Source organism: Lycium barbarum, chromosome 10 (assembly GCF_019175385.1).
Source record: "Lycium barbarum isolate Lr01 chromosome 10, ASM1917538v2, whole genome shotgun sequence".
Classification (NCBI taxonomy): Eukaryota; Viridiplantae; Streptophyta; class Magnoliopsida; order Solanales; family Solanaceae; genus Lycium; species Lycium barbarum.
In genome coordinates this window covers 123356150-123376013 of record NC_083346.1, presented here as the reverse complement: position 1 = coordinate 123376013, position 19864 = coordinate 123356150, and the positions used below count along the sequence as shown (strand labels likewise).

General features: G+C 37.8%; 2 protein-coding genes across 4 annotated transcripts in view; both read left to right on the top strand.

Annotated features, from left to right (window-relative positions):
- Positions 1-153: 153 nt before the first annotated feature.
- Positions 154-18397, top strand: LOC132615836 (cleavage and polyadenylation specificity factor subunit 3-I-like). 3 transcript variants are annotated; one of them, XM_060330426.1, is made up of 7 exons: positions 236-375; positions 9978-10064; positions 10935-11088; positions 11170-11267; positions 13974-14019; positions 14108-14257; positions 16568-18397. In XM_060330426.1, the coding sequence occupies exons 3-7, from the start codon at positions 10936-10938 to the stop codon at positions 18206-18208; spliced, it is 2088 nt and encodes a 695-aa protein (XP_060186409.1). In that variant the 5' UTR covers positions 236-375; positions 9978-10064; position 10935; the 3' UTR covers positions 18209-18397. The 3 variants fall into 3 exon arrangements, with proteins under 3 accessions (XP_060186410.1, XP_060186408.1, XP_060186409.1); XM_060330427.1 differs by lacking the exon at positions 9978-10064 and having other exon boundaries at positions 154-250; positions 10891-11088; XM_060330425.1 differs by lacking the exon at positions 9978-10064 and having other exon boundaries at positions 235-375.
- LOC132615837 (cleavage and polyadenylation specificity factor subunit 3-I-like) overlaps positions 179-19864 on the top strand; it is a 55413-nt gene continuing 35727 nt past the window's right edge. Inside the window, exon 1 of the mRNA XM_060330430.1 lies at positions 179-329. The gene's annotated coding sequence lies outside the window, so the exon portion shown is untranslated. The remainder of the gene's footprint in view (positions 330-19864) is intronic.

Below are 19864 nucleotides of genomic sequence, written 5' to 3'. Positions count from 1 at the left end.
TATTTTATAAACTCAATTGTTAACCCTTTAAAACCAGCCTCATTTCCTTTTTATTTTGGGACAAAGATCAGCCCAAACCGACAACCCAAAAATGACCACGACCCGGCCCAGACAAAATTAAAACCCCCATTCCCTTTTCTTTCTTTTTCAATTAAAACCCTAGCTTGATTTTTGCTTAGCTTCTGTGGTAAGATTTGAATTTCAAACAATTTACAAAGGGCTACCACCAAAAATTGGGACTTTGGCTCGAGGAGCCCTTTCCTTTCATTTGAAAAAAGTTTGGAGAGACCAAAAAAAATTGGTTTCTACACCATCAATGGGCAGCTAAGTCGTGAGCTTTGAGGAAGTTTGAGACAAAGGTTGTTGGACAAAAAGGTAATTCCGGAAATCTTTCTTTTTTCTATTTATGTCCTGCCATAGTGTCGAATTATGTGTGCTTTGTTTAATGTCTTTTAGATTAGATTAGATTTATTTGTTTGAAACAGTATTCACGTTATTAGTTAATGCACTCCTTTCTGCGGGTTGGTTTACTAGTTGCCAAAATCTTATTCATTAGGTTGTTTTGAATGCTTGTTGTCCCTCCCTGTGATTTGCCAAGGCTATGCTTTAAAGTATACCTTAAAGAAATCAAGTTCTTCCAGGTTTTTAACTTTAAAAGACCAGTTTGTGTTTTATTATAATGATTCTTGGAAACTCTTGGTTGAGTTATGAGCTAAATACGGATGAAAACATTCATTTTGTTGATCCTGAAAACTTCAATCCTTTGTCATTTTTCCCTATTTTAAACCAAGACTAACCAATAATTTTCATAATAATGAAAGAAGATCTTTTATTTTATTTGGCTACTGTTTGTTGGGAACTATTGTTGGATGCTCATCCTTCACTCTTCTTTTCTTTGCATGACCTGGGGAGTCCACAAACCGCCTAGAGTTGTTACTTTACTGCTACTTGATGAGTTTGCTGCCGTGACCTGTTGCGTTCTGCTGAATTTAAACTAGAAAGATCCTGTACTTGACAAAAAAAATGGTTTGCTGTTTGCCGTATGCTTCTGTGTATTGCTGCATTATTGGGGCTGAAAGATGCCATCTTTTTGTGCCATTTTGCTGTTGCTATTTGGTTTGCAATGACTGCACTTTGATCTATGTTTTTGCTACGTCCTTTGAGTCGCTTCTGCTAAAATGCATAGTCTCTGCGTTTTGCAAACAGCTGCATCTGTGTGATACTGTTTTTTTTTTTTTTTTTTTTTGGATAAATTGGCTGCTATTCCCTAGTGCTGTTTTATGCACATATTGCACTTGTTGTGCTACATTTGCTGCACTTTGAGGTATTGGAATCTTTTGAATAGCTCTTGCTATGGGTTGTTTCCTTTTGGATGTTGCCTGTCTCTTTTATGAAAATGTGATGCTGCACTTGGTGTGATATGACTGTTGGACTTTGAGAGGAGCATATGCCACACTTGAGTTGTTTTCTCTGATCAGCAGCTACACCTTGATGCTAGGCTGTTAGCACATTCTGCTGCTACATTAAAAGAAAATAGAAACAGACACTACGTTTGAACTTTTTTTTTTTTTTTTGGTGAGCTGTTATGTTGCCTCCCGAGATGCTTAACTTAGACCTTCCAATTGTTGTTACTCTGAGATGATTTTGGTTCTAAAGTTTCTCTTTGAAGCTGCTGTGTCACGACCCAAACTACGGGCGCGCGGGCATCTACTATATTATTACCTAGTAGGCGAATCCTTACCAACCAACCCAATATTCAAACACATTTTATTTTTAATAATAAAAATAATGGTCACAATGGAATGTAAATATTCATAATGACTTTGTTATCAACACAAGAAAACTGAAATTTTTTTTCCTGGATCTAGCCTAGATAGATACAAGAGCTCCTATTACAAAAGAATAAAACCAAAATAAATGACACGGCCTCTGCCTGGAATGAGATGAGCAAGGCTGTAGGAATATGTCCTATAATCCACTAAGAGAAACTTCAAGTAATAACCTGCAACACGTCTACATCCAAGAAGGATGTAGCAAGAGTAGTATCAGTACACCACACGTACTGGTAAGCATCATAGGTCGACTAAGATTAGTTCACGCAACACAATATAAAATCAACAAGATCAACAGATAAGTCAACGCACACCCTTAGGCTCCTAATATAGATAACTACACCGGTACAAACTCACCTCACTAACTCCTGGTTATTTCGGTTCCTTTATTTCCATAATAACACCAGCTACCATACTAGTCAAAGTGTAGTCCTACTTCGTATTTCTTTTAGGGCCAAATAATTAGTCTTTACCTCATCAATTCCATTAAAGTCTACCCTCTGATTATTAGCCCTAGAGTTTTCTATTCAGTTCACTCGCTAGAGTATGATGCATCCACGGAAACCTACTCAACACTCTTTCACCAAACACTGTGACTCTCTAAATCTATTAGACATAACACAAAATTTTTGGAATTCAGTAATTCATTCTTATGCCAACACCTGCATGCATGATCAGAACTCCTCAGATAGTTCAACACAATTGTAGGAGATGCATACTGCAATTATAGTAGAATGACAGCATGTAAACATGAGCATATGAAGGTATGTACTGCAATGCAATGGCCCAATACACAAACTGTACATACATGTTAATTGGTGTCTTTGCCCAATAGTCATGACCTGTAGGGACCCATGGTATTCATGTACCACTCGCTTCGGAACTGACCTTGGACGCGAGCCCCTAATCTAGGTCACATCCTCACCTCCTGTCAAATGTGCCCATAATCTAGGTCACATCCTCACCCCCTATCAAATGTGCCTTTTCATATACATAACTGTCACATCACTATCAATGATCGATTTTCAAGAAGTACCTCTGATTCAACCCAACTCGGCCATAAAATCGGGTAGTACAACTAATATTTACTTAGACTTTCCGCTCCATGCAGCGTTCAATAAATGCAAGAAAATATATGCAACAATGCTAATAAATAAACTCAATCTCACGGAACATGCCCTGGACGAGCGCAACACTATTATGCCTTAGCTTCAACTCACCCAATGCAACCCACTTATTGGCAAGGATGAACAACCCTACGAATATTGTAAATAACTCAATAATTTACTGAGGAAACTAAATATAGCTTGGAATAATTATGCTGACCTACAAGGTAACCTTTCTTAATAGCGACAAGTGATCTCTCCCGGTCAGTAACACAGATACATCAACAAACCTTAGAACTTAGTATCCATTTACACACTCGGTGTTATCCTAGTTATTATATATATATATATATATATATATATATATATACAACTTCCCTTAAACTATATGGATATCCATCCAAACTCCGTGTCTCAAGACCTAGTCATGCTTTCTCCCGTCAATTCTACACATATATACGACTTACTAATCAAAGTCTAACTCAAGTAAATCGTAACCTAACTCGATGAAGAGCAGCTATTCAAACTTCCATGAAGTATCTACCTTCCTAGCCAGTAGCCGAAATCTGTGAGAGATGACAATTGATGGAGAAGACGTGAAGAATGTTGGAGGAGCCTCTTTTTCTTGGAGTCAAGGGTTTTTCTTAATGTAAAACCTAATAACAACCTTGAAGGGTCTTTTATTAAAATGGAGGGTGAAATAACTAAGTGTAGGAAAACGCGTTCACTTGTCCGTGATGTCCGCTGCGGCGAACATCAGGCTCGCTATGGTGAGACCGCTAGGCGGACCAAGTCTCACTACGGCGAGACCGCTGTGGCAGCGCCTTTTCTGCTGCGGCGGACCAAACTCACTCGGGCCCACAACTTTTAAGTCTTTGCGAAACTGATTTTCCAAGTATTAATCATTTAAACACCCCATAGGGCTTATCTTTTAAGATCTTAGGCCTCGATTGGGTACGGGTTTGCAAAGTATTAATTAACGACCGGGCGGGTCGTTACATGCTGCTTTGTTGCTGGGACATTGAACACATTCTCTGCTGCATTATGAGAAATTTGGGCCCTTTGTTAGAGCCAACTGTTTACTGTGCTGCTGCTTTTGAGCAGTTGTTGCTGTCAAATTATTGCTCTTGGTGTTTGCTTTGCAACTACATTTGCTACACCTTCAAAGTACTGAAAGATATCATATATATTGAGAGTCAGTTGCTATTGCTTTTTTTCACTTATTTGGCTGAAATGTTACTGCCTTTTATGATGTTTCACTTTGATAAGAACAGTGCTATACTTAAGAAAGGAAATAAGCTGCTGCTATACCTTTGGCAAGGTGCTGCTCTTATTTATAAGGAACAGATGCCTTATTTGATGAAAGCAAAGCAGCAGTTGCTACTATGTTTATTTAAAAGAAAAAAATTCTACACTTGATAGGAATTTTACTGATTTGAACACAACACTACATTCAGGCTAATGAGAAAATTTAATTGGAGGCCATGCCTTCTCCGAAAAGGTTGTGCCTCGGTTTAGGCAATGATGATCTTACAGTAAAATCATGAGGTAGGAACCAACATGCCATTGGCAAGGCAACTAGAAGGGCCACTAGTTTGCAGCCGCGACATGATTCGGATTCCTTTGCCATATTCGGAACCGTGAGTCTGAGCCTCCGTAATCAAAGCTCTCAAAGTTTGATACGAGTCTGAGGGATATTATTATTTATGTTCCTAAACGTCACCCGATGGGGTGGCGTATCATTTTGACCAACTACTTTCCTTTTTATTGTGCCAAGTACCAATAAAACAAGGGAAAGCTAAGCTTAAGGACGAAGTAATATGATCGGATGCTTAGAGGAGTATGGGATTTGGGGCCAAGGCCGACAAAGCTAAACTTTCCTCCCTTCTTTATTTTTGTATAAAACATTCTTATTTTATATGTTTGCATTCACTTTGTAGGAACATGCATTTTTTTTGTAAATATTTGTATAGATATTTAAACCCTTATAAGTTGGAACCTAGGATTCAGGTAGACGATATTTCAAAATGTACCCAAATAATAAAAGAGTTGTATTCTATTTGATTAAAGTAACTAAAAGTGAAAGAATGTTTTCTTGCACAAAAGGTTGATTATCTTTGAATATATCTTTAAAAGTACATTTCATTGTTTGAGAAACTTAAGAAAAGAAAGTAAAAAAGAAATATTTGGGCTAGACCCAACTTAATGAATTCAGATGAATGGGATTTCTTTCAAAGCCCGAGTTTGGGAAAATAGTTCTGAGGATATGGTTGACCAAATAGATAAAATGTGGATAATGCATGAATTAATAAAAGACTATACATATATCTGTACATATGTATTTTCTTACAAACAAACACATGGCATTAGTTTCAGACGGGGCACACCCGATATCGCGCATAGCGGGAGCTTAGTGTACCGGGCTGCCCTTTTTTTTTATAAGTAAAAGGGCAAACTATTTTTTACTCGGACATTTTAAATCCGAGCTCAAAGTATCCTTACATTTTTTTTTTGGCAAATTTACTAAAATAGTATCCTTACAAAATGATGTCTATAATTTGAACTAGCTATAATGAGAAAATTGCACTGTGTATACTGCACAACTGCTCTAAAAACAACTAAGATAGTCTTCCAGTTGCTTAATTCTTATGTATCTGATGCAGTTTCCTCCAGTAAGTTGCAACTTAGTTGCAGAAGTAGCATGATTATCAGCTGCATATTTGATTTATCTTCCTTGTTTTGATCCTCAATTGAGAGATTTGAGACTTGTCCATGTTGATGATATTTCTTCCTACTCTAGGCACTTCAGCAAAACTATGCAGTTCCAAATCTTCATTGTCTAAAGCCTGATTTGCGAGGAAATTTGCCAGTTTGTTGCCTTCCCTGAAAGTGTGCATGATTTTACCTTGTATGAGTCTCAGATCCTCTTTGATGTCCTCCACATTGTCCTTTAACTCCCATGGTGTGATCCATGCATCTTGTAGGATTTTGAGAAGTACTAGAGAGTCTGTTTCTACTTGTATGTGCAGTAGACTATTTTCCTTGCAATATTTCAGAGCTTGTTTGATTGCCTCAACTTCTGCTTCTGTATATGACCTATTCTAATGTCTTTGGCTTGAGCATACACCAAGTCTCCTTTGTTATCTCTTATACAGAAACCATATGAACTCCTGCCAGGATTACCTTTACTTGCTCCATCTGTATTGCGTTTCAGCCTTCCTGATGGTTCCATTTTCCTTCATGCACAAAATGATTTACTTCTATTTCCTCCTCCTCAGAAGGAGAAGTCATCATTTGAGATTACAGGAGACGGAGTTCTCCGATGCCAAGGCAGATTATGTGTTCCCGATGTGGCGGGTTTACGCCATCAAGTATTGAGAGAAGCCCATTGCTCCCGTTATTTTGTCCACCCCGGAGCAACGAAAATGTACCATGATCTTAAGTCCATATATTGGTGGAATGGGATGAAGAAAGATGTAGTGGAATTCGTAGCTCAGTGTTCCAACTGTCAACAAGTGAAAATTGAGCACCAAAAGCCGGGCGGATTGTTGCAAGCTATAGAAATCCCAACTTGGAAATGGGAAGTAATTAACATGGACTTCATTACAGGCTTACCCCGTTCTCGGCGTAAGTATGATTTTATATGGGTAATTGTAGATAGACTCACGAAGTCAGCTCATTTCTTACCAGTCAGAACGACATATGCCGCAGAAGATTATGCCAAGCTTTATGTTAAAGAAATAGTGCGACTCCATGGTGTTGCAGCATCTATTATTTCAGATAGGGGAACTCAGTTTATAGCTAATTTTGAAGACCTTCCAAGAGGGTTTGGGGACTCAAGTGAGCCTTAGCACGACATTTTACCCGCAGACTGATGGACAAGCTGAACGTACCATTCAGACTCTTGAGGATATGTTACGGACATGTATGATAGATTTTGGAGGAAATTGGGATGATCACCTACCCGTTATTGAATTTGCTTATAATAATAGTTATCATGCTAGCATCCAAATGGCACCGTATGAGGCATTATATGGGCGAAAGTGTAGATCCCCAATAGGATGGTTCGAGGTAGGAGAGACTAAATTGATAGGGCCAGACTTGGTCCAACAAGCCATAGAGAAAGTTAAACTCATACAAGATCGGATAGTAACAGCCCAAAGTCATCAAAAGTCCTATGCGGATAATCGTCGAAGGGACTTAGAGTTCCAACTGAAAGATTGGGTATTCTTAAAAGTGTCACCAATGGAGGGTGTAATGAGATTTGGCAAAAACGGGAAGCTTAGTCCCCAGTATATTGGACCTTATGAGATTGTGCGCAAAATAGGCAAAGTGGCTTATGAATTAGATCTACCTCTTGAGTTAGAGTCAGTTAACCCAGTTTTTCATGTCTCAATGCTTCGTAAATGTGTTGGAGATCCTACTAGGATCGTGCCAATAAATGATGTTCAAGTGACAGAGAAGTTGACTTATGAAGAGGTACCATTGCCATATTAGATAGGCAAGTACGGAGGCTTAAAAACAAAGAAGTGGCCTCAGTTAAGGTTTTGTGGAGAAACAACAACCGAGAAGAAATGACATGGGAAGCTGAAGCAAATATGAAATCCAAGTATCCGCACTTATTTCAGCCCCTAGAAGGAATCCAAGATGAGACGTCAAGATCATAAGGTATGTATGTTTCTTATTATATATTTGGGTTGTGTGTGGCCAAATTTTATTTTTGCTATTATGTATGGCCATGTGAGGCATTGTTATTATGGGTTGCTGTGACAGGATGGTAGTGCCATATTATAGGGGAAATTCTGGCGAAATTTTTATAGAATCCCCGAGGACTCAACATTCGAGGACGGATGTTTTTAAGGGGGAAGAATGTTACACCTCGAAAAATTTTCCGTTGATACACAGTGAATAGACTAACGAAGAGCACGAGTATGCGCTATTTCTATAAGTAAGGAATGACATTTGATGACCATAATTAAGATTTCAAAGACGATCGAAGTAGGGGAGAAAGTTTGCCAAGAGAAGGCAAGGCATACGATACGTATCGGAAAAGGAATTACGAGTAATGAGTTAGTGATGATTTAATGATGCTTTGGAGAAGAGTTATAACATCCCTTAGATTGATAATGAGGTGATAAACAAGTGCTAAGAAGGTTCCATAAGGATTGGAGATCAAACGAGTCGACGAAACAAACTTCGGAAAAACTGGGCATTATACAGCCAAACATACTGGCCGTATAAAACATACGGTCCGTATGTCCAGACCGTATAACCAGCCCAGAATAGCTCACCTCTCTGGACCAAATCTACGGCCATACATACGGTCAGTATAATTTATACGGACCATATGTTGGTCCGTAGAAACTGGTCGGGCAGATTTGTGTCATTAATAAGGGATCCAAGTCTTATTTCATTGCATTTCCCTTGACACCCCTTCTCTCTAAAACATCTCTCTACACTTCTCCCACAAGATTTCAAGAGATATTAGTGATCAAACACATCAAACCAAGTGAAGCAAGTGTAAGAAACCCATTCAAGTTCATCCAAGGCAAGGAATCAAAGTGAAGGTGAAACTAGGGTTTTTCTGAAGTGAGGTGTTTTCACCCAAGGTCCATTCCTACACCATCTAAGGTAAGATTTATGGCATTTCCATGTTGTTTAAGGTATTTGAAAGTTGAAACACTTGAATTGTAGAGGGATATAGAAAAATGGGTCATGAATGGGAAATCGTGTCATTTTGAGTAATAGCGTCATTTTGAGTAATAGCTTGAATTGAGTCATGATTCTTGATATGTTATTAATATGATCATGCTATAAATGATGTTAAGAACATGGGATAGACTTTATATGCGAATGAATGTAATCGTGAGTTATGGCCATGGATATGGACGATTGAAAGTGAATTGAGAAATGTGGATAATGTGGATGAATAAATCCTATTGTTATGATATTGTGAATGTATAACTGATGTTTGGGAGTTGATAGATGATATGGAGGAAGACGTATAAATAAAGGAGATGCTGTCCAATTTTCTCTAGCCTTAGTCATGTATGCTAGCTATCGATTTTCTAATGATAGTATAACTCTAATGAAGGTAGAACGTGAGCATTGAAGGAGAACGTGCAAACGATAGAATAGTTGAACGGAAAGGTATGTAAGGCTAACCCTTCTTTCATAAGGCATGGTTCTTTGGCCAAATATCCATTTTTCTATGAGCCTATGATGTCTTCCAAATGACTCTATCTTTAAGAGGTACTAAGTTTATAATTCTCGATACGTTATGATTGTACTAGATTTCTCGTATGAAGAGTGATCCTATAAGGATAGATGTAAGGATAACGATGATAATATTGATGAAGATAATGACGATGACGATAATAGTGATAACGACAATTATGGCAATGATAATAGTGATAATGCTAAAGATGCCTATGAGCTTATACGTATATGTGTGCCTATGTATGACTATTATAAAACCCCGAGCTTATATGGCCGGGTAGAGTATATAGATATATGTATATATGTATGATGATGCGCGCGCACCACTGCAGTTGGGAACGAATAACCCTGAAGCCTTGGTAGGGCCAGGTATATGTAACCCTGAGCCTTGGTTGGCCAGGTATGTATGACAACCGAACCTAGCCACGGTCGGGTACGTGAAACACCGAACCTTCGTGGTCGGGTATGCTATGTAAGTGTATGTATATGATATGAATATGAATACGATATAGATATGAGTATGACTGCGTATATGAAATGATTATGAATATGAATATGACTATGGACACGGAATGTAAAGGAGAACGATTATGAGTACGGATACGGATATGGATGTATGTACACGATTACGCGATAGAAACGAAAAGTCCCTATGAGAAGCAAGTAAGTGCTTGTGACGATGATATTGCTATCTCCCATCTTATGCTATTCCTTATGTTGTTCATTATGCTTCTATAACGATGTTGATCATGCTTTACATACTCAGTACATTCTTCGTACTGACGTCCTTTTATTTGTGGACGCTGCGTCATGCCCGCAGGTGGCCAGGGAGACAGGCTTGATTCATAGCTACACTACTCAGGGACTATATAGCAGAGCTCCATTTCATTCGGAGCTGCAGCTTTTGGTATATATATTCTTTTGTGTACATATTCATGGGCATAGCGGGGTCCTGTCCCGCTTATATGATATGATATACTCTCTCTAGAGGCTCGTAGACATGTGTATGTAGTTAGATGTGTTTGGCCTTGTCGGCCTATATTTTGGATGTCATTTTGACCAGCCTCGTTGGCTTATGTACATTGACATTGACATTGACATAGTTGCAAGTGATGATATAAATGTGTTTCTGCCCAATGGATTTAATGTGAATAATGGATAGAAAGCATGAACAGCTATGTGGCTCACCTAGATATAAATGAGATAGTACGATAAGAGGTGCCCGGGTGGGCTAGCACCGGGTGCCTGTCGCGGCCCCCCGGTTGGGTCGTGACAGTCATGAGTGCAGGTATGCAAGTTGTGAACCACTTGGCAAAGGGAAATCTTGAGAGATTAAACTCACTTTGCTTTCTGTTTTGCATGTTTAGGGATTTTACCCGCATTTACGATTTGATGAATTAATTACTTTTTTTGATTTTGGTCATAATGAAGCTGAATCATGGTTTAACAAGCTAATTTCTTTTATTATATTTCTCTTGCATGTATTATTTAGGTATTGCATAGTTCCTTGCTCTTCAGTGTGTATTATTATGTGTTGTTTCATCTATTTTATATCTTGATATTTTCCTGTCTTATTTTCATTGTAATCCTGCATCTGTTATGTTTCTTTTGAGCCGAGGGTCTGTTGGAAATAACCTCTCTAAGGTCCACGTACATCCTACCCTCCCCCCAAACTCTACTTGTGGGATTACGCTGGACGCAATTTTTATTGTTGTTGTATTTATCCTGCATGATGATAAGAATTTTATAATCTAACTTTTTGTCCTTTGGATGTAAGAATGGCATCTACTGGACAACCGCAATCGTCTTTGAAGAGACCTAGTCCTGCAGTTAATAGAGAAGGAGATAAACTGAGTATCACTCCTTTAGGGGCTGGAAATGAAGTGGGACGGTCCTGTGTTTACATGACTTTTAAAGGGAAAACAATCATGGTAGGCTACACACTTTATCATTCTTTTTTGGGGCACAAGTTTTGAACCTGATTCACTACTTTTTTTTTTTTTTTTTGGCAGTTTGACTGTGGCATTCATCCAGCTTACTCAGGCATGTCTGCGTTGCCCTATTTTGATGAAATTGATCCTTCAACTATTGATGTTCTTCTTGTTACCCAGTAAGTTTTCTGTGGCAGATTTTCAGTTCTATGATGCTCGTTTTATTGTTTGGAAGATTGTACCTCAATTTGACATTGTAGCACGAGTTATTTTATGACTGGTACCAATTTTTTTTTTTTTTTGGTTTTGTTTTTTCTCTTGGTGGACAGTTTTAAATGTCGAGTGCTAGATACATTTTCATATTCTTTGTACGGATTGCACGATTTTCTCTATATTAAGACATTTCTCTTATCTCTGCTTCTCTACTTGGCTGTGCGAATTTCTGGGGAAGAGAAGACCTGTTCAGGGAGTAGCTGGCATAGGAATGTGAAACAATATGCTGATTATCCTTCTAATTATTGATCTGAGCCAAACTTTTGTAGATGATAGGACTGCCAATTCTAATTTGCTGTTTTCTTCCAATATTTTTACGCAACTTCTCTGTCCTCCTCGTCTTTTTCTCTCTTACTCTGCTCTCTTTGCTGCCAGTATCCTTTTGCTTCTCTTTTACCTTTCCTTAATTCCCTTGTTTCAGTAACTTGATTCCTTGGTCTTCCCCTTCTTATCTTATTATTTTTTGTTATTATAAGTTGCTTTTTTACCCCGTCTGTGCCAGCTTAAAATATTTGTGGAAGTAGAGAAAAGAAGAGGAAGTAAGAAAGAAGGAATTAAAGGAGAAAATAACTTTGCTTAAAGAGGAAATAGGAGGAAGTTAAAGCTCAAAATCACTTTCCTTTCTTAAAGATCCAAAGCCAAGTAAAGATAGCTGCTTAATTTGTTAATTCCTCTATCTCCTAAAAAGAGAGAAAAAAAGGTTTTGTGGCCCCTTAGGTGAGATTTATTTTGCCCGCTGCAATTTCATTTGTATTTTCTTCTGTCAAAATAAAGAAGGGAGAAGAAGCTTTTTCTGAAATCATGTGGAAGAAAGTTGCATGAAATGTCTTAAAATCACTCAGTATCAATGCAGACTTAAGTTAGAACGGAATTTAATGGAAGCAAGGTAACACCAATTAGATGGAACTAAATTAAATCTTCTTAGGTGACTGAGATTTAGAAAATCCGTAATTTATCTTCAAAGAACAATTATTTAGTATTGGATTACAATGAACATGAACGGAAAGAAAACTTTACCTTATCCCAAAAAAAAAAAAAAAAGAAAAAAGAAAACATGAATCGAAAGAATTATGATTGAACCCGATAATCCAACTGGCTTGTGATTATAAGACCTAGTTGTTTTGATATCCCTTCCTTGACCTTTCGTTCCCTACATCCAAAAGAGTTTTTTTTGTTAGTATTGAACACCTTTCTGTTTTGGGATTCCTAAAATGTTTGACATATTACTTCTAACAGTAGCATAGTATTAGTTTTTTTTTTTTTTTTGAGACTTGTAACAATTAATCTATATATCCACAGGTGTACTACATCAAAATATGTAGTCCCCCTCCAAAAGGTTACATTTACAGCATTGATCTCTACAGTTTTCTATTCTTACAAGAGATCTAACACATCAAAAATATCTTCTGTCTGTTAATTATTCTACTCACTTGAAATAGTTCAAACATTATATGGGACAAAGGAAGTAACTCTTGTAATGTTTTCTCTGCGCTGCCTCTTAATATTTTCTATTTTCGTGATTACATAGTTATAATATAAATTAAGAAAATTTCGTTTTCTGATTATACTCTCACATGTTTGGATGTGCACAAATTTCAATTCATTTGAAGTACTCAGCAGACTAGTTTATAGATGGTCTGGTCGTACAGATGGGGGACAAAAAAAATGAGTGATTAAAAGAATAATGGCCATAGTCAGAAAAAAATCTTTAATCGCAATTCACTATTAAGTGTTGCGCACCCTTCCAATTGCAAACATATCATTAAGTACGAAGTTGTGGCTTTGGTTCTTTTTTTAATTAGTGTTAATATTTTATTAAATATGTAACAGCACTAAGAATGTGCTGATGAAGCCTTACAAACAGAGTGAGGCACTGAGCAAATTGATGATATCATTTACAGAAGAAAGTCTGCTCCAAAGCACCCGAGGCTGTAAGCCTAGTGGAGCCTAGTGGTTAATGATGTGGGTTGAGAATCATGAGGTCTTAGTAGCATTTCTCACTGGAGGCAAAAACACTTGGTGGTTTCTTCCCATCTGTCCATGCCTTGGTGAATAGAGTTACCCGGTACCTGTGCTGGTGGGAGGTAGCAGAGGCCCCGTGGAATTAGTCGAGGTGCACGCAAGCTAGCCCAGACACCATGATTATTGAAAAAAAAAATGTCTGCACCAAAAGGCTAAAAAAATACGTTCTATTCTTAAGGCTAATTACGTCTTCTTGCCTTCCAAAATTCTGCTATTCCTCTTTGTTCCAACAGTCCACCAAATAACAAGAGGAATAGTACTCCATGGCTTTCATTATTTTAGCGGTTGCTGGATAGAATTTTTTTTCAATATTTATTTTATTGTTTAATGGAGCAGTCGGAGGACTATGGAGTGGGAGCAGTGGACTGGATCAAGTTTCAGTTTATTATCTATTTTATGTGGTTATGGTTTCGAGCAAATTACTTGTGTATCTGTATCCGCTAGTTGTCTCTGCAGTGCCATAGTCCCTTGTCATGTATAATAACTGTTGACCATTTCGTTGGTTGTTTGTTTTTATCCCTATTTTATTGGTTTCTATTCCTGTTTATCTTACTTTGCTGCTCACTATAACTTTCTCTAATGCTTTGCAGTTTTCACTTGGATCATGCTGCATCTCTTCCTTATTTTCTCGAAAAGGTATATTCAGGGGTTCATGGTCTTTTTATTCTGGACATTTTAGTACTTCTGTGCTGATTCATATATTATTGGCTCCTTTTATCTTCAGACTACATTTAAAGGGCGCGTTTTCATGACTCATGCCACAAAGGCCATATACAAGTTGCTTTTGTCAGATTATGTTAAAGTGAGCAAAGTCTCGGTTGAAGATATGTTATTTGATGAACATGACATTCTTCGCTCCATGGACAAAATTGAGGTTTGTTTTCAACATCCCATGTTTGATCTCCAAGCAGTGTATGATTGGTCATTCAGATTATAAAATCATTTCTCTTGTGAGGTCTTAGTTTGAAAACAGGTTCTACGCTGAGCAAAATATTTTCACTCCATTACCAGTTTGTATTATACATTTGGTCCACATATAGATCTCTTGGAAGTTCTGTCTAGGTGACTGTAGATTGGTAGTTTTTCTATCCTTCTCTTTACAAACTTTTTGGCAGAGACACCCTGTTTCTGTTTAGAGATTTTCTCAAGTCCTGTATTGGTTTTCCCCCTTGAAATAGTGGTGAATAAGGTCTAATTGCCTACGTGTTTATATTGCCAAATTAAAGTTTGGGGGGAGAGAGAATATGGGAAAGATGCGGGGTTCTGGATATTTGTCATAATATTTGCAGATTCCCCTCATGTTTGCATATCAGATATGGCTTTCTGCAACAAAAAAACTTGTAATCAGGACTTGTGGAGGTTTGCTTGGTCTGAGAATATGATATATGAGAGTAAATGCTATGGGATTAGGGCCTAGGGGTGAATTATCTTATTGTTAGATTTTCTAGTTTGATAGTAAATTGTAGCATTGTTGAATTGGTGATATGACAGACAGTGAGTTGTTGTCAAGGTAATTGTGATTGGTAGTAGATAACTTCATCGATTCATTAGATTAAGAATGTCTCAACATTCATGGTATGACTAAATATTCAGAATGATTTTTCAATAACTAAAATCTCAGTAGTATCACTTTTCTTTATTTCATTTAGGTTAGAATCCTATATAAAGAGCTTCCGGTACTTCTTTATTTCATTTAGGTTCTCTTTTTTAGTGTTAACAGTGTTAAGGGCATTTTGGTCATGTAACAGAAAGGTGCTTATCAGCACTTTTTAACCTAACACATCAACTGCTTATTGTTAACTCCAACACTTAACGTGCTTTACGACACTTGCCACTTGGTGCTTAAAAACTACTTAAATTCAGCTAAACCAAATGGACTCTAAGTTCTAAATCGAATCAATAAAAATTTAATTTGCTTAAGTATTTTTTCCTGGTAGGATAATTTGCTAGTGTATTCGATTCTGGTGGATGGGTTGCTTGAAATGTGAACACTAACCCTAAAAAGAGTTTTCCTTGGCCTACAGCCTACAAGATGGAAATTGAAAGCAACTCAATATGTTATGTCTTCACCCAGATAGTATGATTCTGATTGTATTGTTTGATCTGTTTGAACCATAAGAGGTGCTGCTGCACAAAATATAATTCTTTTGGCCACTTTTGGGTTCCCTTTTGTTTACTTGTCCCGAAGGAGTGTTAAATGTAACTTACAATCTTTAGAGAGAATGAGGATGGACAGTGCGTTTCATTTAGCTAAAGGAGTCTCTGACTTATGTGTCTTTTCACTGCGCCTTCCGTGTGCTTTGGAATGAATAAAGTTAATCTTCTAAGGAATATTAAAAACATTGATATTCTTACTGGAAAACAAGAGGGATAGATTGTGCTTTGAATTGGTTTCATGCCTCATTGGACATCTGCAACCTTGGAGAAATACATGTTTTATGAATGTCATAGAGTGTACACAGTGATTCAACTGCATCGTTAGCCTTGAACTAGTCTTTTCTTGCTCTTTCCTGCTAAATAAAATTCTTCTTTTCCATCCTTAAAATAAAAAGGTCTTAAACTCTTTTCAATCTTCTGGAAATGCAATTGACCAGTTTGTTGCTGTTGAGCTCATTAGAACTATTGGCTTAGGTGCCTCCAGCTTTGATCTACTGGTAAGAGTATAGCACGTGACGTGCGTGAGACACACGTCATGGGTTCGAACACTACCGCAGACAAAAGTCTGGTATTTCAAGTGGAGAAGGGTGGAGCGGTGGGCCCATTACCAACCGAGTTTAGCACCGTGTCCCATGCCCTCGGGGATTCTCCATTATCACCAACCAAAAAAAAAATAAAAATTGTTGGCTTAGGTCCTGTGATATGCTTACGTAGTTACATGACCTTCACAGTTGATCTATGAGAGAAAAAACTAAAAAAGGGCATTCACGTTATAAACCATGCAACTATTTCTGGAATTGGTCTAATGTGTACATTCTTTGAGTTTTGGTTAGCCCAATTTTATTAGACTAATATTTTATTTTTATTTTGTGGGGAACCATGTTTCCGTGTAGGTTCACTTTTTGTATACCACTTGTATTCTGGATTTTTTCCCACCGTATCAATGAATTATTACAACTCATCATTTTTCAAATTAGGCAGCATATTTCGTTAGGCTTATTTTGACATGTGAAAACTTGTTTTGTAGGTTATCGACTTCCATCAGACTATGGAAGTAAATGGTATTCGCTTTTGGTGTTATACTGCTGGTCATGTACTTGGTGCTGCCATGTTTATGGTTGATATTGCTGGTGTTCGAGTTCTCTATACGGGAGACTACTCCCGTGAAGAAGACAGGCATCTCCGCGCGGCTGAGACCCCACAATTTTCTCCAGATATTTGCATTATAGAATCAACTTATGGTGTTCAACTCCATATGCCACGTCAGATAAGAGAGAAGCTTTTCACGGATGTGATACATTCAACACTCATGCAAGGGGGTCGGGTGCTGATTCCTGCCTTCGCCTTGGGACGTGCACAGGAACTTCTCCTTATCCTGGATGAGTATTGGTCTAACCATCCTGAACTAGCTAATTTCCCCATATATTATGCTTCTCCACTTGCAAGAAGGTGCATGGCTGTATATCAGACATACATCAATGCCATGAATGAGAGGATCCGCAATCAATTTGTCAGTTCTAATCCCTTTAATTTCAAGCATATATCTTCCCTGAACAGTATTGAAGATTTTATAGACAACAAGCCATGTGTGGTGATGGCAAGTCCAAGTAGTCTTCAGAGTGGTTTGTCAAGGCAACTGTTCGATAAGTGGTGCTCTGACAAGAAAAATGCTTGTGTTATACCTGGGTATGTAGTGGAAGGGACCTTGGCGAAGACTATTATCAATGGGCCGAAGGAGGTCACCCTCACAAATGGCTTGTCTGCTCCACTTAATATGCACGTGCATTATATATCATTCTCAGCTCACGTGGATTATTCTCAGACAAGTACTTTCTTGAAAGAACTTATGCCTCCCAACATAATTCTAGTCCATGGAGAGGCTAATGAGATGGGAAGGCTCAAGCAGAAACTTACCTCCCTCTTTGCCGATGGGAATACTAAAATTGTTACTCCCAAGAACTGTCAGTCAGTTGAAATGTACTTCAACTCTGAGAAAATGGCGAAAACTATTGGAAAGCTGGCTGAAAAACCCCCGGAAGTGGGCGAAATTGTCAGTGGTTTACTTGTGAAGAAAGGTTTCACTTACCAGATCATGGCACCTGATGATCTCCATGTCTTTTCTCAGCTATCCACTGCAAATATCACACAGAGAATTACTATCCCATATTCAGGCGCTTTTGCTGTTATACAACACAGGCTTAAGCAGATCTATGAAAGTGTGGAGTCCTCAACAGATGAGGAATCTGGTGTCCCAACCTTACGGGTGCATGAGCGAGTGACGGTGAAGCAGGAGTCAGAGAATCATATCTCCCTTCATTGGCCAGCAGATCCAATTAGTGACATGGTATCTGACTCCGTTGTGGCATTGGTTCTGAATGCCGGCAGGGAGATGCCTAAAGTATCAATTGAGTCAGAAACTTCCATTAACGAGCAGGAAGATGTAAAGAAAGTTGAGAAAATAGTCCATGCGCTCCTGATTTCTCTGTTTGGTGACGTGAAATTTGGGGAAGATGGTAAGCTGGTAATCAATGTTGATGGGAGTGTGGCTCATCTTAATAAACAAACTGGTGACGTTGAATGTGAAAATGAAGGTCTGAAGGAGAGAGTTAGGACTGCATACCGGAGAATTAGAAGTGCTGTGAAGCCAATACCGCTTTCTGTGTCTTAGCCTCTTCTACTTTTTGCTTACCGTGTTAGAGTTTGTATGCAAGAAGTATGTTTATTTTCAGCTTCATAGGCAGGAAGCAAATTTTTTTCTAAATCCCCAGTCTTTTCAGTAATTCTTTCCCTCTAATTTGTTTGATCTGAAAATTCTTCTGTTTCAAGTTCTAGATATTGGTATTATGCAGTTGGGTAATATTGGTACTTCCAGGTACTGTCCCGTACCCCCAGGTCTAAAACGACAAAGGGAAGCTTAAATATACTCATCTTCATACTCAGATTCAGATTTCTCTTTTTTTCCTCTCCCTATAACTAATGCCAACCTCTCAAAACCCTATTTTTGCACTTGTGGCTCGTGTTCGCAAAATGATGGGAGGTTTTTGTTCACAACCTAATTTTTTATGGTGATGGTGAGGTAGTAGGTAGCTCGTGTAATCGAGGTGTGCTACAAGCCGATTTGTACACTACTCAAGTGCAACGTTTGTTCTCAAAACTCAAAGTTCAAATTGGTTCAAATTCACGAACTCAACGTTGGTCTCTGTGTTAGCAATTTCTGCTAAGCTTACTCCCTCGGTTTTTATTTGTTTGACTTACGCATTCGTCTTCATTTGTGTGTCTACAATATTCCTTCTGACTACGTCGATGAAATGGGGTGAAGACAAACTACTCCTAGAGCTAGCTTTGCTCCCTTTTAGGTCCGTTTCAAAAAGACATTTTGGTACATTTTACATATCTTTAGTTTAATATTACAAGATTCAAGAGTCTTTTTTACTTTATTAAGTTCCGTGTTAAGTCAAAATCATACAAACAAATTGAAACGGAGGGAGTACTACTTACACAAAAGGGATATTTTTGGTTCCGGGACATCAATAAGTTAGGATCATATTACCATCATATAGAGTTAATCTTTTTTCTTTTGTTTGTAGTGGTTAACCAATTTTGCTGGAGTTAAAATCTCTAAAATAATGAATAGACACCAAATCATGACATTTGAACACTCTGTGGTCTCTCTCTTCTGTGGAACATTTTTGAGGTAACTAATATTTGTTCTGCATTCTTTCTTTACATAGAATCTCTTGTTTTTGATCATGTAAGTGGTTGTAGATTTTATTGAATCATTACGTCACAAAGAATAATGGGTTGAATTGTTAACAAGCTCAACTATTTTTAAAGCAAACCCGCATAGCATCATGCTTGTGGTATTATATAAATAAAAATTGTCTAAATATAGTACTGAAAAGCGGAAAAATGTTAAAAAAAAAACCAACACCAAAACAAGCTAAAATCTAAAAAGAAAGCTAAAGCCTAAGTGTATTGAATGACAACATGTCTCCAACAGACTATGTATAAACGAAACTTAATGTCTAAATGAGAAGATTTCTGCAAAAAACAAACTCATCTTGCTTTGGTTAGATTCCATCATCAATCAACTCCAAGCTCTCACCAGGTGCTAAATAAAAAATCCTTGAAAATTCTTCATACAAAAAGATGCCGCAACTTTGAGCCACTTTTGAGACTTTAGTTTCCTAAAAATCAACACTTGTAACCTGTATCTGATCCTTTAGTTTCCTGACATAACTCTGGTTTGTATCCTGTGATTTTGATAACCTCTTTCTTGTAAATCTGAACTTAACTGTCTATTGATGCCCTTCCAATACCTTGT

Bases quoted from the DNA above. Each gene is read 5' to 3' on its own strand.
- LOC132615836 (XM_060330427.1), top strand. From the start codon at position 10,936: ATGGCATCTACTGGACAACCGCAATCGTCTTTGAAGAGACCTAGTCCT. The intron at 11,268-13,973 runs GTAAGTTTTCTG...AATGCTTTGCAG, and splicing joins GATGTTCTTCTTGTTACCCA to TTTTCACTTGGATCATGCTG. The intron at 14,258-16,567 runs GTTTGTTTTCAA...CTTGTTTTGTAG, and splicing joins GCTCCATGGACAAAATTGAG to GTTATCGACTTCCATCAGAC.